At 31.6% G+C, this 21,401-nt stretch overlaps 1 protein-coding gene across 1 annotated transcript; it reads right to left on the bottom strand.

The window, feature by feature from the left end:
• Window positions 1-9,816: 9,816 nt before the first annotated feature.
• On the bottom strand, window positions 9,817-20,662 carry LOC100786466 (kinesin-like protein KIN-14F). The gene is made up of 18 exons (XM_003537022.4): window positions 20,429-20,662; window positions 19,974-20,145; window positions 17,327-17,490; window positions 16,780-16,923; window positions 15,580-15,942; window positions 15,209-15,277; window positions 14,852-15,076; window positions 14,661-14,742; window positions 14,470-14,565; window positions 14,208-14,387; window positions 13,199-13,305; window positions 12,835-13,013; window positions 12,544-12,708; window positions 12,206-12,459; window positions 11,734-11,897; window positions 11,469-11,660; window positions 10,627-11,345; window positions 9,817-10,174 (listed from the first exon to the last, which is right to left on the bottom strand). The coding sequence occupies exons 2-18, from the start codon at window positions 20,128-20,130 to the stop codon at window positions 10,015-10,017; spliced, it is 3,420 nt and encodes a 1,139-aa protein (XP_003537070.1). The 5' UTR covers window positions 20,131-20,145; window positions 20,429-20,662; the 3' UTR covers window positions 9,817-10,014.
• Window positions 20,663-21,401: the final 739 nt, after the last annotated feature.

Here is a 21,401-nt window from a genome sequence, read left to right as displayed (position 1 = left end):
ATCAATATTTATTCAAAGGTTCAAATTCATGAATGCGTGAATGCAGAGAATTCATTTCCGCAAAAGTTTTGTTACCTGGCCAACCATATATATATGGTCTAATTCTTGAACATTGGGCAATTATTCAGTGCAGCTAGACTTTTAACATTCTGTTTTAATGGTAATTGAATGAATAACAAGAAATTAATGACATTTTTCGTAGCTTAATTAGGTGCTAGTGTTTAAACTTACTTGTTGGTGATATTGCCAACTGCTAACAGTGAAGGCTTAACTATATAGTAAGAGAGCGAGCTCAAAGCTTGTGGAAGCTAAAACAATGATTGGCTTTTTTAGATACATGTGTTTAGAATTTATTGATGGAGAACAATATTCCTTGACTCTCTCTCTCTCTCTGCAAACAGACACATCCAAGCCAGCCTTTCATAACAGTACTCACATGGCCCCACGTTCAATATCACATGTTCATGTGCTGTCTGAGAGAGACTTTCCAGTTTCCAAGTATTGGTAACTCTCATATATATAACCATTGGATGATAAGTTTATTTAGTGACATCACAAAACTTATATTAGCTATTTAATTTTTCATTGATGTTTACATTAGTTGAACATATATGCAATTTTCACCATTTAAACAAGATTAAATTGTATGTGCATATCTATAGAAGTATAGAAGAGTATTTTTATTTGAAAGCAAAAAAGAAAAAAAAAATAGTGAAAGTTAAAATAGAAAAGTCATGTAAATTCAAGTTAACTTCAAGTCATGTAACGTAATCAGACGCACATGCTTGTGCAATGTGCAGGACCATTATTATAAATGGAACAGTAAAAGATGACATTGAATAACAATAGCTACTAATAACTGCTCCCAAGCCAAAACTTCAATAACCCCTCTGCAAATAAACGAATGAAACAGCTTTGCAAAACTTCATGATGTCACTGTTTTGACTGTATATAGTAATCTTCCTGTACGTTGCAGACTGTACTGCCTCTATTGCTTGTTAGTATTTTTTTAAAGTAATGAACACTTAAAAAAATTACTAATTACATAAATTATAATAATAAGATAATTTATCTTTAACAAAATGTTCTTATTAACATAATTCAAACATGAATAATTGTGAATTCATTTAGTATTTAGGTAAGATACTAATAAATGAAACACATAAATTAATAAATATGAAGTTGTTTTAAGTTAATCAGTAACCTTGAATTTCAGTTATATGAGTATGCAGTTAGTTACTCATAGAAGAGTTTGTCACTCACATAATAGTTTCACATTAAAGATAATTATCTCTTGGTCTCTACCCAAAAGGTAAGGTGTACTGATACATGAGAGTATATTACCGAAAAGATTATTAATATTTTCTTAATTTCAAGTCATTTTATGTGTTTAAAGTATTTTTATGTTGACCTTTCTAATATTTTTTCATTTTAAATAATTAGGGTTCATACAGTAAATCATCCTCTAATGGTCCAGATGCCACGTCATAATGATTAGATGATGACGAACTTGCCATATTAAAACTTCTGTATAACAAGAAAAAAAATTAATAATCACACACACACACACACACACACACACACACACACACACACACACACACACACACACACACACACACACACACACACACCACACACACACCACACACACACACACACACACACACACACACACACACACACACACACACACCACACACACACACACACACACACACACACACACACACACACACACACACACACACACACACACACACACACAATCTATTGTTTATTGATTGTTTGTGAGAATCATAGGTTTCAAGATCCTGTTGTTTTCTATAATTGATCGTCTAGGAAATCCCTTACAATTTTACATGTGGTATCAGAGCATATGTTATGAAATTTATGATTCTCCAAGAATGATTTAATTTCTCCTAATTATGTATGAACCCTAATTATTTAGGAATGATTTAATTTCTATTAATTATATATAAACTTTAATTATAAAATTTAGGAATTTTAATTTCTATTACATGTATTTTCAATTACATGTTTCGATAGTATGTTTTTGGCATTAATTATGTTTTTCCGTATAATGATTAGATGATGACGAACTTGCCATATTAAAACTTCTGTATAACAAGAAAAAAAATTAATAATCACACACACACACACACACACACACACACACACACACACACACACACACACACACACACACACACACACACACACACACACACACACACACACACACACACACACACACACACACACACACACACACACACACACACACACACACACACACACACACACACAGACACAGAAAGGTATAAGTCTTCCTATGAAGAAAGGTACACATCATTATCTATTGTTTATTGATTGTTTGTGAGAATCATAGGTTTCAAGATCCTGTTGTTTTCTATAATTGATCGTCTAGGAAATCCCTTACAATTTTACATGTGGTATCAGAGCATATGTTATGAAATTTATGATTCTCCAAGAATGATTTAATTTCTCCTAATTATGTATGAACCCTAATTATTTAGGAATGATTTAATTTCTATTAATTATATATAAACTTTAATTATAAAATTTAGGAATTTTAATTTCTATTACATGTATTTTCAATTACATGTTTCGATAGTATGTTTTTGGCATTAATTATGTTTTTCCGTATGTTTTTGGCATTAATTATGTTTTTCCGTTGTAAAGTATGAAATTTTGTATGAAAGGAATATTATACAAAACTTAAAGAGAAAATTTCTGCTACCAATTTTATTTCTAATGGAGGAAGTTGCATTTCCATTAACGTTATTTATATATTAAATTTGGTGAAAAATTTCATATTTATCCTTTTGTATTATCTAATTTAGTTCCATGATAATGGTGACTATATTGATATTTTTATCATATAATATGAGAAAGTCATATAATGTGAGAAAGCCACATTACTGGGAGCGTAAGTTTCAACTTTTTGAAAAGTGCTAGCGCGTACGTTATGTTCATTGCAGGTTATAAATATTATGTAAATTTGGAGAAAGAAAGTGTGAGTTGCAATTCCAATTCATGGAAAAGTTGTGGGCTGCTACACGTAGGTTTCCTAAGGAATTTTGAAATTGCTATTTGCAACCCATTTTGCTATTTTCACTCCCACTTGCCTTTTTTTTCCGAAGATTATTATTAAACGTGATTAAAGAATTGAAAGTTTATACCCTATAATTAAATTAACATGAATGCTTTGAAATTATTGATAGCAGTAAATATATGTATATGCTACATATTTGCTTGAACGTGTTTGAATGTAAAAACACAAATAAATGCAAATATTATTTTATGACCTGAAATGAAATTAATAGAATGACTATGGATTGTTAATAGCAATAAGTATATGCAGACCATATATATTTGGTTGGAATTAAATGTATATTGAATTTGTTAGTCACCAAAGTGGCCAAATTTGTAAGGTTATTTAATTCCAAATTAATGATTATTTCAATTATAATTGAATGGAATTAAATGTATGTTGAATTTGTTAGTCATCAAAGTGACCAAATTTGTAAGGTTATTTAATTTCAAATTAATGATTATTTCAATTATATTTGGTTGGAATTAAATGTATGTTGAATTTGTTAGTCACCAAAGTGGCCAAATTTGTAAGGTTATTTAATTCCAAAATTAATGATTATTTTGATTATTCATAGAATAATGGATGCTAAATTATATGGTTATTGATTTATGGTAATTGAAATTCATTGTTATAAGGCATTTATGGATCGCCCAAAGGTTGATTAGTTGTTCTTATAATTAATGAATATAATTGTAGGCGATTTGTGTGTATCATTAGTTTTATTTATATGCCCAAAGGAAATAGATACTACTAATTGGTGTATATTTAATTGCCAAATAATGTTAAAATTTTATTAGCATCAGTATGTCTGTATGTTGTGTGTTGGTGTATCACCCAAAGGAGAACATCAATATACATTGACCGTTATTTGAATGAATCATGTGTATGACATGTATTTTATGTCTCAAAACACTTATGTGAATTTTATTATGTAATACATGTTTTGAATTCATTGGATTCTTATGTATCATTTGTGCCAATTTTAATGGGCTTAACTTCTCTGACTGAAATGAATAAGTCCAATTTCACCTCGGTGTTTTGGATCATGATCTTGTTATGTTGGAAGAGAAGTTTGTTACTATTATTGATACTAGTAACAATGAAGAGAAAGTTCATTATAAAGCTTGAGAAAGATCTAACAAACTCAACCTAATGTTGATGAGAATGACTGTTGCAGACATTATTAAGACAACTCTCCCTAAATCAAAGTGCTAAAGGTTTATGGGATTAGTGGGAGAGTGCTCTCAAACAGCTGATAAGTCTGTTGCTGAGACATTGATGAGTACATTGCCACATGAAGTTTGATGGTTCACGTACTATGTATGAACATGTTATTGAGATGACAAACATTGCAGCAAGACTTAAGACCTTGGGAATATAATGGCTGTGAATGAGAACTTTCTTGTTCAGTTTATTCTAAAATCATTATCGTCTGAGTTTGACCCGTTCTAAATGAGCTATAATACCATGAAAGATAAATGGAATGTGCATGAATTGCACAATATGTTAGTTCAGGAAAGAAATGGGGCTTAAGAATCAAGGAAGTCACTCTCCATTATGTAAGCCACCAAGGGAATCGAGGAGCTCGAAAGAAATTTATGAAGAAGCATGATAAAGGCAGAAGGTAATTAAAGATCAATACTCTTTGCAAATCTAGAGGAATGTATCAAAGGGAAATAATTGTCAATTTTGTAGGAAATCGGGACATTTCCAGAAGGATTACCTAAAGTGCATGTCTTGGTTCGAAAAGAAAAGTGAGCTTAATGCTCATGTATGTTTTGAATCAAATTTAACTGAAGTTTCTCATGATACATGATGAATTAATTCTGGATGTATGACTCATGTTTCTAACATTATGCAGAGATTCCTTACAATCCAAACCATAAGCCCAAATGAGAAGTTCATTTTCATGGGGAATGAAGTGAAAGCTCCAGTGGAAACAGTTGAAACTTATTGTTTAAAACTCGACACTGAACATCGTTTAGATTTACTGGAAACTCCTTATGTACCTAGTTTATCTAGGAATTTAGTTTCATTATCTAAACTTGATGTTACTCGATACTCTTTTAATTTTGGTAATGGATGTTTCAATTTATTTAAGCATAATCATCTCATTGGTACTGGTATTCTTGTGATGGTTTATATAAATTGAAAATAGACAGTTTATATGTTGAAACTGTTTTAACTCTGCATCATAATGTTGGCACTAAACGTAGTTTAGTGAATGAGCGATCTGCTTTCTTGTGGCATAAACGTTTAGGTCACATTTCTAGAGAAAGGATGGAAAGATTAATAAAGAATGAAATTCTTCCTGATCTAGATTTTATGGATCTAAATGTTTGTGTGGGTTGTATTAAGGGAAAACAAGCAAAACATACAAAGAAAAGAGCTACAAGAAGCACTCAACTTCTTGAAATTGTGCATACTGATATTTGTGGACCTTTTGATGTTAGTTCTTTCGGAAAGGAAGGATACTTTATCACTATTATTGATGATTATTCACATTATGATTATGTCTACTTACTGCCTGAGATTTCTCAGGCAATGGATGCCTTTGAAATCTACTAGAATGAAGTAAAAAGACAATTAGACATAAATGTGAAAATTATTAGATATGATAGAGGTGGTGAGTATTACGAAAGATATGATGAAACTGGGCAACACCCAGGTACATTTGCTAAGCTTCTTCAAAAACGTGACATTTGTGCGCAATACACAATGCCCGGTACACTACAACAAAATGGTGTATCAGAAAGGCGTAATTGAACTTTGTGGATGTATGCCTTGAAAACTGTCATGTATTTGTTGAATAGGGTTCCTAGTAAGGCAATTTCAAAGACACCTTTGAACTGTGGACAAATAGGACACTTAGTATAAGGCACCTGCATGTTCCGGGTTGCCAGACAGAAATAAGGATTTATAATCCGCAAGAAAGAAAATTGGATGCAAGAACAACCAGGGGATATTTCATTGGTTATTCAGAAAAATCAAAGGGGTATATGTTTTATTGTCCTAATCATAGTATGAGAATTGTCGAAACTGGAAATGTAAGGTTCATTGAAAATGGTGAAATCAGTGGGAGTACAGTTCCACGAGAAGTGGAAATTAAAGAAGTTAGAGTGCAAGTCCTTTTAGCTTGGGCCTCTAGTAGTAAGGTGATTGCTCCTTTTAGTTGTTGTTACAAAATTAATGAAGAGGAGCAACACAATAATGAACCCATGATTCATAATGAACCTATTATGGGAGAACCACAAGAAGTAGCATTAAGGAGATCTCAAAAAGAAAGGAGATCAACTATTTCGAATGATTATGTGGTATACCTACATGAAACAGAAACAAACTTAAGCATTAATGATAATGATCTAGTTTTGTTTTCACAAGTTGTAAGTTGTGATAATTCTGAGAAGTGGTTAAATGTCATGAAAGAAGAGAAATTCCATGGAACATAATGATGTTTTGTAGAATTACCAAAGGGTTGTAAGAGAGTTGGTTGTAAGTGGGTCTTCAAGACTAAACGTGACTCTCATTGCAACCTTGAACGTTACAAGGCTAGACTTGTTGCTAAGGAATTTACTCAGAAAGATGGCATTGATTATAAAGAGACGTTTTCACCGATCTCACGAAAGGATTCTTTCAAGATTATCATGACATTAGTAGCCCATTATGACTTGGAGTTACATCAAATGGATGTGAAAACCGTCTTTCTTAATGGAGATTTAGAGGAGAATGTTTATATGGACCAACCAATGGGATTCTCAGTTGAAGGAAAGGAACGCATAGTGTGCAAACTAAAGAAATCAATATACAGTCTTAAAGCAAGCTTCCCGCCAATGGTATTTAAGGTTTAATGATACCATTGTTTCCTTTAGATTTAAGGAAAGTACTGTTTATCAGTGTATGTATCTGAAGGTCAGTGGGTTACGGTTATTTTCTAATTTTGTATATTGATGATATCTTGCTTGTAGCCAACGATCTTGGTTTTCTTCATGAGACTAAGAAATTTCTCTCTAGAAACTTTGAAGTGAAAGATATGGGTGAGGTAAGCTATGTGATAGGGATAGAAATATTCCATAATAGATCACAAGGATTGTTAGGTTTATCTCAGAAAGCATATATCAATAAAGTACGAGAGAGATTCAAGATGAAAAGGTGTTTAACATCACCTATTCTAATTTAGAAGGGAGACAAATTTAGTCTCGCACAATGTCCTAGAAATGATATGGAACGAAAACAAATGAAAGTAATTTTGTATGCATCAGTTGTTGTTGCATCTGAAAGCTGAATTTGTAGTATGTTTTGAGACTACAATTCAAGCTATTGGCTGCGGAACTTTATTTCAGGGCTTGGAATTGTCGACAGTATTGCTAGGCCGCTGAAAATGTATTGTGATAACTCCGCAGTAGTATTTTGTTAGAACGACAAGTACTCTAAGGGTGCTAAGCATATGGAATTGAAGTACTTTGTCGTGAAGGAAGAAGTTCAGAAACAAAGAGTGTCAATAGAACATATTAGCACAAACCTTATGATAGTTGACCCTTTGAATAAGGGATTACCGCCCAAGACATTATAGAACATGTTGAAAGTATGGACATTATTGTTATTGATGATCATTAAGTGTAATTTATCTTATGCATTTTAGTGACACTCTGAGCTCAATTATGATATGTTTCTGATTACCTGTTCTATATCTTTGCATGCATGTTTGTGTTAGAGTAATGTTAACAGGTTTTGTCTTGAATGAAGACATTATGTTGAACCAATTATGTGCTCCTAACTAATGGTCATATTAAGGAGAAGACTAATTTGTTGTACATGGAAGGGACTATGTCGATTAGATGATGTACAACCGCCATGACTCGAATTGGTTCCTATTCTTAATCATGAAATTATGATGTTCCTAATGTATAGAACAATTTAGTCAATTTTTAATGCGCATTATGTTAGTTAATCTATTTATTTATCTAGTCCATAATGTTAATTAATGTCACATGAGCCAAGTGGGAGAATGTTAGAATTAATGTCTCATGTGAAAGGTATGTGACTTATGTAGGGACTAATAAGTAAATAATTAACGGTTAAGGGCTAAATTGTAATTGGGCTTAATATGAGAAGTTTCTAAAGCTAACTTTTACTTGATGAGAGTGGTGGTTATAAAATGGGTTTAATATCCACTAACGTCAAATAAGGTCCCCTTCCTGACCAGAAAAATGTTCTCTCACCCATAGCCATCACGAACGGAGAGGCAGAAAAAAAGGCCTAAAGAAGTAAAATCTTATTTTTCTCCTTTTTCAAGTAAATCAAAGTGCACCAGAGAGAAGTTCCTATGGAGAAAGGTACAAGTCTTCCTATGGAGAAAGATACACATGATTATCTATTGTTTATTGATTGTTTGTGAGAATCATAAATTTCAAAATCATGTTGTTTTCTATAATTGATAGTCTAGGAAACCCCTTAAAATTTTACAAATTGTACATTATGGAGCATTCTTCCTTTAATTGTCTCTATGGACACATCCTGCCTTCGGATCGGAGTATATAAAGATGATTCATGGAATGCTTCGACAAGCTAACAGTACTTGTGATTTCATATGTATCATTTAAGAAAACAATTCAATTGCTTTCTCAGCATTAATTTGACTACTCCATTCTTGACCCAACAATTGTACTCCATCATCCAAGAAATCTTCTCTAGGTGATGATCACATGAACAACATGGCTATTGATGGCATGCATGTTAGCACTTAGTACAACCTGTCCTTGGCCTAGTATTGGTCGTCCCTATAGCAGTGAGAAATTAAATTACAATATGTTTTCACAACACTTTTTACAACTTTTTTTTTCTTCAGTATTTTTTTATTACATCATTCATTTTATTTCAGACTCCTCTCTTCTCTTTCTATCCCTCTACTTTGTTGTAAAATATGTTATGGATTTTTATCGTATGAATGAAACACTTATGACTTAATTTATGTTGGTATATTAAATTTGATTTTTCATTGTTGCCATCAAAACTTTAGAAGCATTTAAAAATTCAAGGATGGAAATCACATGCATGCATGACATGGGCAGACATAGATATTATAAAGAAATTCTCTTATTCTTCCATTAAAGCTAAATAAGACTTGATGTAATGTGATCTTTTATCTTTTGGAAATAATTATATGCATATTCATGCGAAATAATGCATTTCCCATTATAAAATTCTTTTTGAACATAATAATTATTATTGTTACACCATAAAAGAAAAGATAAAATTGTTTGCCTTTTCATCTTCAAAATCAAGAGTTTTTCGTTTTGTTTTATTGACAAAAGGTTCCCTTATCAAACCAATTTGGAAAAAAAATAATTAAAATCACTTTTATGTATTGCCTCCACTTATTAGGCAAAACGACACCAACGATCAAGGATAAGTTAATTATCAACAACCATATTTTGAACCATATTGCCTCCCTTACTAGTATGCTTTCGCAGTTGTAGCATGCTTATATTTATTAAGGAAACAACCAAGTATCATCAATTGCAATAATTTGTAAACAAGCTTTTTAAATTCATTTTTTAACATACGATCAGACATATGTTACATACTTTTTACAAAAAAAAAGTAAAATAGTACTAAATATATCAACTGATAACATCTTTGGAAAATATTATAAATACATTAGTTATGAATAAAAACATGTTCACAAGAAAACCCAATGACTCAGAAATATGTATTGATATATGAAATTTCAAATTACAGAACATGCTCAAAATACAAGAGATGGGTCGCACATATTAACCTCAAAAACATAAAAGTTTGTATAAAATTGTGTGTTCTGGAACTCAAACATTGATTGTAGTTTCTGTACAATAAAAAAATACTATAAAAAACACTCACTGTTCAACCTGAAATCCTCATGATAAACCAAAAAACTTTCCACGAGGGGTAGATCGGCTCCTTCTAAATTCAGGCGTGGATGCATTGCTTCCTTCTTTAATATTGCTACCCGAACCATTCACAACTTTGTTTTCAACTTTGCTAACCAATAAAGGCTCTCCTGTTTGCACTATTCCTCTGCATGTGGACAAAAAGGTTCTATTATCATTAGCCATGATGCTATTAAGTGTATGTTTGGATATGCGTTTGTAGAACTTATTTTTAATCTAGAAAATTGATTTTGACACACAATGTTGCTTGCAAACTTGCAATAAAAAATTATTTTGAGTGTGTAATTACCAAAACAACTGGAGTTTAACTAAAATGTATACATGGAACAAATAACATGATTCAAGTTAGTGTTGGTGCAAAAGATACTTATAATATATAACTTCACTGTGACTTGAGTCTAAAACTTGGAATTATGTTTTAATACAACGGCAAACATCAATGTCAATGAGAAAATCATGTTTGACCCATCTTAGACAGAAGATGAGGTATGCCAAACGTGAATCCAAACACACCCTTAAAAAGAAATAACTATAGTGAGTTAAACAAGCAAAGTTTCTCAATGCTAGTCTTAGCCATACCTTGATTCAAGGTTCTGAAAATTCCTAGCAAAGTTCTGACGTATTTTTTTGAGACTTAAAGCACCATGGACAGCAGTCTCCATAAATCTAAGATCATTTTCAGCCTCAGAGTAATCATTCTTTGGAGGTTGCTCTAAATTGATTTCACCAGCAAAATCCATGTCAGGAATAAATGTTGGGATCAGATCAGGCTTTTGAATCTTAAAGGGTGATAGTTGAGGATGCTTGGCTTTAGCCATACTCTCAACCTTGCTTTTTCTAATACCACCTTGTCTTACTGCACTGAGTGCTTGCTTGAATTGTTCCTCTTCATGTTCTTGATTTACTTTCTTATAGTTGACCTTCTGGAGGTTGAAGAGTGTTTCAGAAATGTTTTTCTGCTTTACTGGCTCTTGTGAATTCACATACATTCTTGTGTTATTGTCAGTGGATGCAGCCACTGGCATTGTGGCAAGGGATTTGTTAGCTGGTACTCTAGCTGGAAATGGATGCTTTAATATTGGTTGGTTGTCTACTGTTTCAGTTTTGACCTTGCTTTTAATGGTTGTCCCTCTATCATTGGATAGTGATCTTCTTACTGGAGGGGATTGTGATCTTCCTTTCCCTGAGCTCACTAACTTTTCTTCCGTTAGTAGAGACATTTTTGGCATGGAGTCCTTGTCTATAAATGCTGAGGGAAACCTTGACCTTCTTTGCTTACCAGAAGAGCAACTTCTAGACTGGAAATAGAATTTCAAATCAAATTAGAGAAAATATATATGAATTATGCATCAGTATGGCACAATTTGCAAATCTATATTTACACATATTTCTTATAAGTAGGTATATCTTTTATTAAAAACCTCAAAGTTTCTATCATCCATGAGTCTTTGACCACTTTCATGCTTCATGTTGCCACTGGTACCATATTTTGGTAATTGAAAAGGTGAAACAGCTCTTGGTTTTTGAGAATCAATGGTGTTTCGAGCATTCCCAGCCTTACATTGCTCCAATTCAGCTTCCTTCTTCTCCAATGCTAATCTGAGACTTGATATCTAAGAAAGAAAGAACTGTTTATATATGTCATGCATGTTACAAAATTGCACTACTTATGACCAAAATCCAAACCTCTTCCTTTAGATCTCGGATTTCACCAGTTTCTTTGTTAGATTGAGCAGCTCCAAGTTCAATGGACGAAACCCTCTCAGCAAACTTGAGTGTGCTAATTGTCTCCCCAATAGCATTCAGTTCAGGATTTATATGAACAAACATCAAAGTTTTTGCATGCCCTCCTATTGATCAAACAACAAAAGAATGACAAATATCTTAAGTTAATTTTACAGAAATTCAAACAAGCAAACTGTGGAAATAACCAAATACATTAATATATGTATTCAAATTTCCAATCTTTTTTATCTACTTAATCTAACACCCTGGTCCCTGAAGAAATATGTATATATAGTGCTAAAATAGTAACATTTGTAGTAACAATAAGGTTGTCAAAAGAGAAATGGAAAACAATTCCAAATCTAAATGCTTCTATAACCTATTATAATAAGTAATTTGCACCAAGGGAAGAAATTAAATTGAAAACTGTTACCTAAAGAATCTTGTAACACTTGTGTGAGCTTGCTATTCCTATAAGGGATATGTGGACTCTTCTGTGCCAAGGCTGAGATAACATCCCCAAGTGCAGAAAGTGATCTGTTTATATGTTGAGCCTCCTTTAGTCTCTCACCAACAGCCTCAGATTTTTCAACCCTCTCACTTCCAGCCAAATCCACAAGATGAAGACAACCTCTAAGAATGGAGTTGGAAACTAACTCCCTTCCTCTAACATGAACAGTCAAAACACTGCAATAGAAAAGTGAGAAGTTAATCGTCTATCCATCTGTCGCAACTAGGGTGGCATCTATATTCGTGAAGTTGACACGTTACCTATGAGAACGACTGCTTCTCTCATTTAGAGCTGTAGCACCTACAGCACGGTTCTTCTGACCAATTCTCATCAAGTCTAGAACATCTTGAGTACAAGTAACCGGAACTAAAAATGCATCAGGCACATTGATGCCATTCAATTGAGAAGTGTTTCGTATGTCTAATGTATATCTTGTTAAGGAACTGAAAAGGCTACAAAATAAATATCATTGCTAATTTCCATATAAAATTAAGAAGTTGAGTTTTCTTGTTGAATAAAGGACCAAGATATAAGCATTGCTTAAAGGATATCTTCTGTTAGAGCCATCACTGACTAGTAAATCTCTCACTTGTTCATTGTAGATTTCAATCATCTGAACAAAAACTTCATATTTTATGGAACCAGCCCTTTCCTTTGATATATGAAATAAGTCACGCAAAGCCCTATAGTTTACACCCCATGTCTCTTCAGTTGTCAGATCAGGGCCACTCTGCACAAGCAAGTTAATAACATTAATATACATAAACAAGAAAAATAGTGAAATGACAAAATGCTTCATAATTGAACTTATTATAAACCTAGTTGTTTTCTTAATTCTGATGTATCTAAGGTTTCAAGGTCTATAAAATGGACATTTGTTGGCCGTATGTTGGTAAAGAACATATGCATGTATACCATTGTGTATGTTTTCCCTGAGCCAGTTTGTCCGTATGCAAAGATGCATACATTGTAACCATCTAAAACAGATCTAATCAACGATTGAGTGTCAGCATAAATTTGTTCTGCAAATGACAAAGAAAAAACATCATGAAAAGCTTCGTATGAGAATCAACAAGATATAAACTCTAAACAACATAACATTTATTTATTTGTAAGAAAACCATAAATTTGTTATCAGGATATGATACTAAGAGTCCATGAGCATTATTGGCAATTTGGCATATAAAGACTGTACACAAATAAGATGTACTCAATTTGTTATGAACAGGAAAGGTTTTATTGATTGAACAAGAAACAGGAGAAAGAATACTCCAAGTATTTTTTAATTTCCCCTTCACAAGAATAGATTGGATCCAACCAAACTGCACTTTTTAGTTATAACTAATAAAATGTGCATAATCCCACGAATTACTTCTGAATTAATTTAATTTTTCAATAATTTAAGAAAAAATATTTAAGGACCAAAAGGCTTTTTCCTTTCACAAAGAGACCATGCTTAATTTACAAATGATACAGATCATGATGAAATTCTTCCTTCAATTCTCTTATTTATGTCACTAACCCCCTCTAATTAATGTCCTAAGTTTTTGTTCTCTCTCTCCTGACCCTAACTATGAAGCACAAGCACTCCAACATTGATACTTCCCAACACTAATACAAAACATTTCCAATAGTCCTTACAAAGTTTCCGACTATTTTTTGTTGACTTGGACATTTGAGTCAACTCTACCATATGGCCCAGCCAGTTAACCCAGTGCTCCGTAGCTCCTAACACAATTTTAATCTTTACACTACCATACTTATATTAAAAACAAGAAGAAAAAGATGCCAGTGTCATATTTGATATCCATGTCAGAAAATGTGTTTCATAATTCCTAACAAAATTTTAACCTTTAGAGCAAATAAACAAAGTACATACTGACCCAACACAACTTTTCAGTAATATGTTGAAAAATTAAAATACCTTGTGTTACACTTGTTCCAAACACCTTATTGAATGAAAAAACCCTTCTAGCATCTTTTCCATGTTTAAGGGGATTTACTATCATCATATCTCCATTTTCTCCAATGTAGTCTACCGTTGACGGTCCATTTGATTGTCCTGGTAAGAATGGCCTCACTCTACAATAGACCCTAATGGCTCCTGTAAAACAGAAAATTTATTAATCAAAATATAATAAGTATATCTATTAAATTGATTGTAAGGAAACTGGATTCTTGTGCACCTTTGAGGTCTTGTACTTGATTGTAAAGAAGGCGGTTCTCCTCCAAAACTTTGTGGTAGGAAGAGGAGGCCACTTCCAGGCTTTTGATATGATGCTCTAAGACAGAACTCAAGTCAATCTAAAGAATAACATTAAAAACTTCTACAAACAAGGAAGATACTTTTAAGGAAAACCAATTCTTAGATGGTTACCTAGCCTACTCAATTCTTCTTCCCATTCTGATTGAATTTGTCTGACCTCCAATTTTGTCTCTTCAAAAAAGTACTTCATACCCTGAAGCCGGAGAAAAATCTTAGCACATGATGCTAAAAAGATAATCTAAGCTCACATGTAAAAGTTACAACTAACAAGAGAAGTAAGGCTTACTGTCTCCAATTTATACCTCAAGTTGTTTCTGTTGAGTATTGATTACTTCAACATATTTTTCAGAATAATTGGCATTCTGTCGAATACTATCACGCTTTCCGCCACAATTGCAGAATTTGGAGAAATCATTTGATGCCAAACTACTTCTTTGGTTAAGATATAGTGAGATGGCTTCTATGAACTCTCTCTTTGAGAGACAACCAATATCACCTTTAAGTATTTTCTTAAGGAAAAGTCCAAGCTGCAAAAAATTGTTAAAAAAGGTGTGCTTTAGAAAACCTTTATAAGGGAAAGGAAAATGCTAAATGATTGCAAATTGTGAAGTTAGGAAACGCATGTAAGCCGCAATACACATCATTAATCTATGAAGTACCTGATTGCCTTGAGAAACAAGCAAAGATGAGAAATCCTTGACTACCTTGCTGAGTAAGGTATCAATTACCTACAAATTGTCACCCATATCACTAATAAGACTGCATGAAGCAAAGGAATCTTTATGCAGATTATTATTAAAATATTCTAAAACAATAATCTTATTTGTCAATCTTACATATTCAATAGCGATGCAATTTCAACTGACATTATATTTGTCGATCTATCTTTTTTATGAAGAGCTTTTCATGCATAGCTTAGTGAGTAACATACTCTTTTTATAACATCCACCTACTAATCATTCAAGTTAAGAAACAAGTTTTATACAAACTAGAATATAAGCTACAACAAACTGGAAAGGATCTTACCGACCATTGCATTCAGAGGCAGATCTTCAATCCCATTATTGGCCTCTCTAAGGTAAGCCTGAAGAAGTCTGAGTCCAAAGTGATCATAAAGGAAAGCAAGAGCATTGGCAGTTCTGGTTTCTTCAATCAAGAAGTCTTCAGATAGTTGAAGAAATTCAAGCAATTGTTCATACTGTGATGATTCTGACTCATCCAGTGATTCATCAGCACTTTCACTGCCAACTGTGGAGGAAGGAGACTTCTTTGGAAAGGAAGTGATCCTCACAGTTCCACCATATCTCCACACACCAACCCCACCAGATAACTTCCATTCGTAAAATCCTTTCAAACATAGAATGCAGTCCACAACTTTATTTGATGAACCTCCCTGCATTTTCAAGTTACACAAACCCCCTTCAACAGTAAACTAAAAAATATTGCCAAAAGAAATAAAGAAACAAATAAAATCTATAACTGAGACTGAGAGTGAGACAAGGTGTTATCTTTAATAGCAAGATGGCAAAATGTGTTTGGAACAAATTTTTTTGAATTGATTTTGTTTACAAAAATTACTTGTTTCTATTTTAGTTTTAATTATTTTGATTAATAATTTAGCATACGCTAGTTTAGTTATCTTCATATTTCTAATAAGAGTGACTACCAAAGTATTCTGTACATTTCACTGATATTTTTAAATTTAAGAAAAATATATAAAAAATAAAGAATATCTATAAAAAATATTTTAAATTATTAAAGCAATGTACATAATCAATTCAAGTATAAATTCAAAAGTATACACTAGAATGTAGATATAGATATATATTAAAAATAAAATAGAATATATGTGTGATTCATTCAAAAGAATTTGCATTAATATAGAATAAGTTTGATCCTTCTTATAATCTTTTTTACTATTCTTTTTACTTGCTAAAGAATTAAGGAATTAATTTACAATTCAAATGTTAATTTATAAATTAATTAGATGCAGTTGTCAGATCAGGGCCACTCTGCACAAGCAAGTTAATAACATAAATAACACAAATCAACAAGATGCATATCAAATCTATATCTAAATGCATACAACTAAGGAATTAATTTATAATTCCAATATAAAATTTCTACCAAGATTAAGGAATTAACTCTCAAATCAAATATCCAAGTAATACCAAGAATTCCATAATTAGAAAGACAGTGAAAGAAGACAAAAGAGCAACTGGGTCCAAACCTTCTCCAAATCAGATGCTTCAAATGTGAGAAGCTGCATATCCTTAACAGCCTCCAAAAAGTTCCTCATGTTCTCAAAATACTGAATTGCAGAATGGGCCGCCCCCTCTGCAGACTGGACAGCAAGCCCAGGATTGTCCACCACCTATTCAGCCCAATACAAAAAGCAACCAAATAAAAAAAAAAAAAAGAACCATTCTATTAGGAAAAGAAAAGAAAAACAGAAAATTCAAATACAAGTGATGAGAAATTATTGTAGTCTCAAACAATTTCTACACAATACCTAATTGATTATATTTTTCATAAATTTCAAAAATTAACTATATTACATAAAAACCATTTTTTATAATTTTTTTAGTCACCACAGTTTTTTCTACATTCACACAGAACTCAAATCTAAGATGTTATTTAAGAAAACTAAATTTAGTAACATTCAAACCAACCAATTATTAATAACAACATAATAATCTAAACCTATCTAATAACTGATAATGAGGAAAAATGGAAAAGGGAAAAGACACAAAATTGGAAAGTGGTAAAGGTGGGACCTTAAGGACAGCACCGGGGTTGACTTTGTTGAGGACATTGCATAGAATGAGGCCATTGCGGAGTGAAAGGCAAAACTCTTCTTCGGAGGGAGTTGGAGAGAGTGATGAAGACGCAAAGTGGTCCATTTGGCGTAGCCATTCAGTTGCTTTGTATCTTCTCGAAGCTTCCACCATTCAACAACAAACACCAAACCATTTTCATTACAACAAACAACTAATTACTAATATAATCGTCCTCATTGCAGATAATAAAGAACAATGGTGTAATAAATCAATTTAGTTGCGTGGTTACTATACATAGTTCTAAGGGCTATTCAAGAATAATTCGATTAATTGATTACTATTCCCACCATTCCACACCGTTTCAACAGTAAACAATTGTTTTCTCTTCTATTTGGGCTCTTAAAACTTTAAATTTGAGCAAACAATTTTTTTATTTTCATTTTATAAATAATATGTTTTTTAAAAGTTCAAAAAAATCTATTTTATCTCTCCTCAAAAAAAGTATTTTATTAATTGTGAAATTTTGCGCAATTAGTGCCTGGTTCACAAATCTTAACTTTATTTAGGTTTTTGGTTACAATCTTAAATTTATTTGTAAAAATGATAAATTTTATTGGAAATAAACTAAATTCACAGGCTTACATTTCAGGGACGAAAGATAAAGCAATATAAAAGTTTTTTTTTTCTTTTTTGCAAAATAAAAGCACATTTCATGTCTCTATTTTCTAATTTTGCTCCACCCTTGAGGTAAGTGAAAGATGTGGTAGCTAGGAAGGCAGGAGAAAGGAAGACAATGGTCGTGTTATGTCAAAATCATTCCCAAAAAATGTTAAGGGACAGTTATTTAGAAATTAGGTGGAATTAAATTTGATAAAATTAATTTTATATTGTTAAATATAATTAAAATGTATGTCTAAATTAATTTAATTAAATTATAAATTTTACATTGAAACATATGACACAAAAAGAAAACAAAAATTGTAAAGGATATGATAACCAAAGTGACGATGAATTAAAAAGAAAAAATGTCAAAGTTAAAGGAAACTAGCAATGATTAATAGCAGCAAAGTGGCACTTGAGATGTTACAAGATTATGCTGCTTGTTCGGTTTTAATCGATAATGTCAAACATTATGCTCTAAAATTATAGTTAGAGAACTCTTTCCGTCATGATATTTTTTTATTTGCACCAAGCATATCTCTCTATTGATAATAGAAGACTAATTCCTTTCGAAAAAAATAAAAATTACTAATGAGTTTTATTTTTTTCCAACAAAGTCTTTTTTTTATAAGGTTATAAATCAAGTTTCTGATAAGATATTTAAGAAACTTAATTATCTTTAATTATGATAGATCTTATTGATTTTTTTTTACTATGGTACTTAATTAAGTCAAATTTGGACACAACCCTTAGAGACAAGGTCACAGTCCTTCACCGTTATTGAGAGGTGGGGTGCTAACTCATTTCAGTACACACACTTTCCCCCACTGACTACTCTTCATCATCAATCTCTTGCTACATCTCATTCTTTTTCTTTTCTAGCTAGCCATTATTTGTTTAATATATAAAACCTAACCATTGCCTTTTGTATTTTTAACCTTGGTTTTTCTGCTTTTGTTAAGTAAAGGGGTCCAAGTAATAATTTGGTTGACCCAAAAAGAAAAAAACACAAGTAGGAAACAAATAAATTACGTTAAAAGAACCAAATGATATGTTGTTTCTTTTCTTTTCCTCGGGTCATAAGAAACAAACATCGCACCTAGAAACGTGCCTCAACTCAAGCATCTTTTGTCAATTATTTACTTTTTGACAAAGAACTATTATATTCTTCTTCTTTTTCTTTTTCTTTTTCTTTTTTTTTTCCTGGAAGAGGAAATATACACCACAGATGTGCACCATTTTTGTTTAAGAAAGTTATTTCTACTTTCATAAATTTGCAATCTGTACCCTTTTGCTACTTCCAATAAGCTTTTCCAAGAGAAGAAAATACGGGTTCCCAATTTAGGATATGAATTCTCTATTGAGAGAAAAAAAAGGAAGTGAAGTTATTCCCTCCATTTCGAATGAATTAATGTGTAAAGTTTTTATACACGGGTTAAGAAAAAGAATTTCTATAAGACAATAGTATGAAGAGATGAAATTGGAATAAACATTTTAATGTTTTATTAAAAATTGAAAACATCAAATATATAATTTTTTAATATTAAAATATCAATCAATTAGGAATGAGAAATATATAGGATCAATATACTAATCATTGGACTTGATTCACTTGATGTTATGCAGTTATAAACTCATAGCCATGTCTTGAATTTTCTAATAATTTTATAGATCAGTAGTATTTTTAGAGATGAAAACAAGAACAATAGTCAGAATTTAATTAGGATACATTGTGAGTGTACAAGTTTATATATTACCAATCATCATATCATGAAAATTAATATTTATTTCAAAAGTTAAAAGTTATTTTATTGGTTTTTGTTCTAAAAAAAATTATACTAATAATGTAGCAGATTAAACTATAATATTTATATATCTGGTATTTAACTGCACTCATTATACACCTGTATTTATATTTAAGTAGATATTAATGGCATAGTGTAATTAATAGGAGACAATTGTTACCCACATTAAAAAAACATACCTGCTTCCTCTGCCTTCCTCTGAGCCAATTCATTATCATTGAAACTCTCATCTGTGGCAGCAGTGCATGAAGGCTCCTTGTTGATGGAGACCAAACCCTTCAATCCTCTCTTTGAAGGAGATGTGAAAAATGAGTTTTGGGAGCTCTCTTGTGGCATCTTATCTTAATTTCTCTGATAATTAACCAAGGAAATGAGCTAGATAACAATATAGTAGTATATATGTATGCTTATTAATATTTTCTCACCATAAACAATTGCATAAAAAAAGTTGCACACACAACATAATTCTTTTATGTATGATATCCAATGACAAAGTCAAGAGGGAAAAAACAAATAAATCGGGGTAGCTTGATATATAGCAAGCATAGAACTAAACTTGCCATGATCAACATTTAAAATAAAAGAAGAAGAAGAAAAACAAGACATATTTGAAGAAGATAAAAAGTTAAATTACCTGGGGAAAAAGTGGAAGGTTGAGAGCAAGAAAGTGAAGTTTTGTGAATGAGGGTATGGAAGTGGAAGGAGGGTTATAATGGCTAATGTGAATGAATGAGTTAGCATTCAAGAGCACGAAGAGGGTTATGTTTAATGCTTAATTGGCTTCAATGTTAGTGTATGAGTGGAAACTGTGGAGAAAAAAGAGAGAGATGCAAGCAAGAAAGAGACACATGAAAACTTTGAATGGCTTAATTTCAAACATTGTCAATTGCATTCTCGGATTCTAATATAGGACTAGAAGACGGCGTCATTTGACGGAGATGCGACCTGTCATGCCATCATATATTCATATCCTTTTAACATTCTTAAATATGATTTATTAATAAATTAATTTAAATATGATTTTTAAAATAATTATTGTAAAAACAAATAATATTTCTATGTTACTATCAATATATTTTGATTAAATTTGTATAATATATATATAGAGAGAGAGTATATTGTAATTTTTAATTAATTGAAAGTGTAAAAATATTTATACTGAAAATTAAAAAAAAATCAAATGGAAGTATACAAAATAAAGTACTATAAGATTGAAGTTGCTATACTTTTAATATATTTATGATTAACTATACCGACAAGATTACTTATTATTAATAAATAACCATTTAAAGACAATAATGGCATATATAAATGGCATGGCAAGCACTTCCTACCAGTACCATGGTGTACTTAATTGTTACTCAAGATTATTGAAAATATAAACTAAATTTCTCCTTTGGAGAGTTAATCTGGGAAGGTAGCTATTTTTGCTTCTTAGCATTAGTGTATATATATATATATATATATATATATATAGCCTGTAAAAAAACATTAGTATATTAAATATTATTATTAATTATTAATTTATAACTTGATCGTTTATAATTGAAGTGACTAGTAATAAAAAAATGTGATCATTAATAAAATATTGAGAAAAATATATATCA

This window comes from Glycine max, chromosome 18 (assembly GCF_000004515.6).
Source record: "Glycine max cultivar Williams 82 chromosome 18, Glycine_max_v4.0, whole genome shotgun sequence".
In the NCBI taxonomy this organism is placed as follows: Eukaryota; Viridiplantae; Streptophyta; class Magnoliopsida; order Fabales; family Fabaceae; genus Glycine; species Glycine max.
Note: the sequence above shows the minus strand (reverse complement) of the source record. Positions and strands in the feature narration are given on the sequence as shown.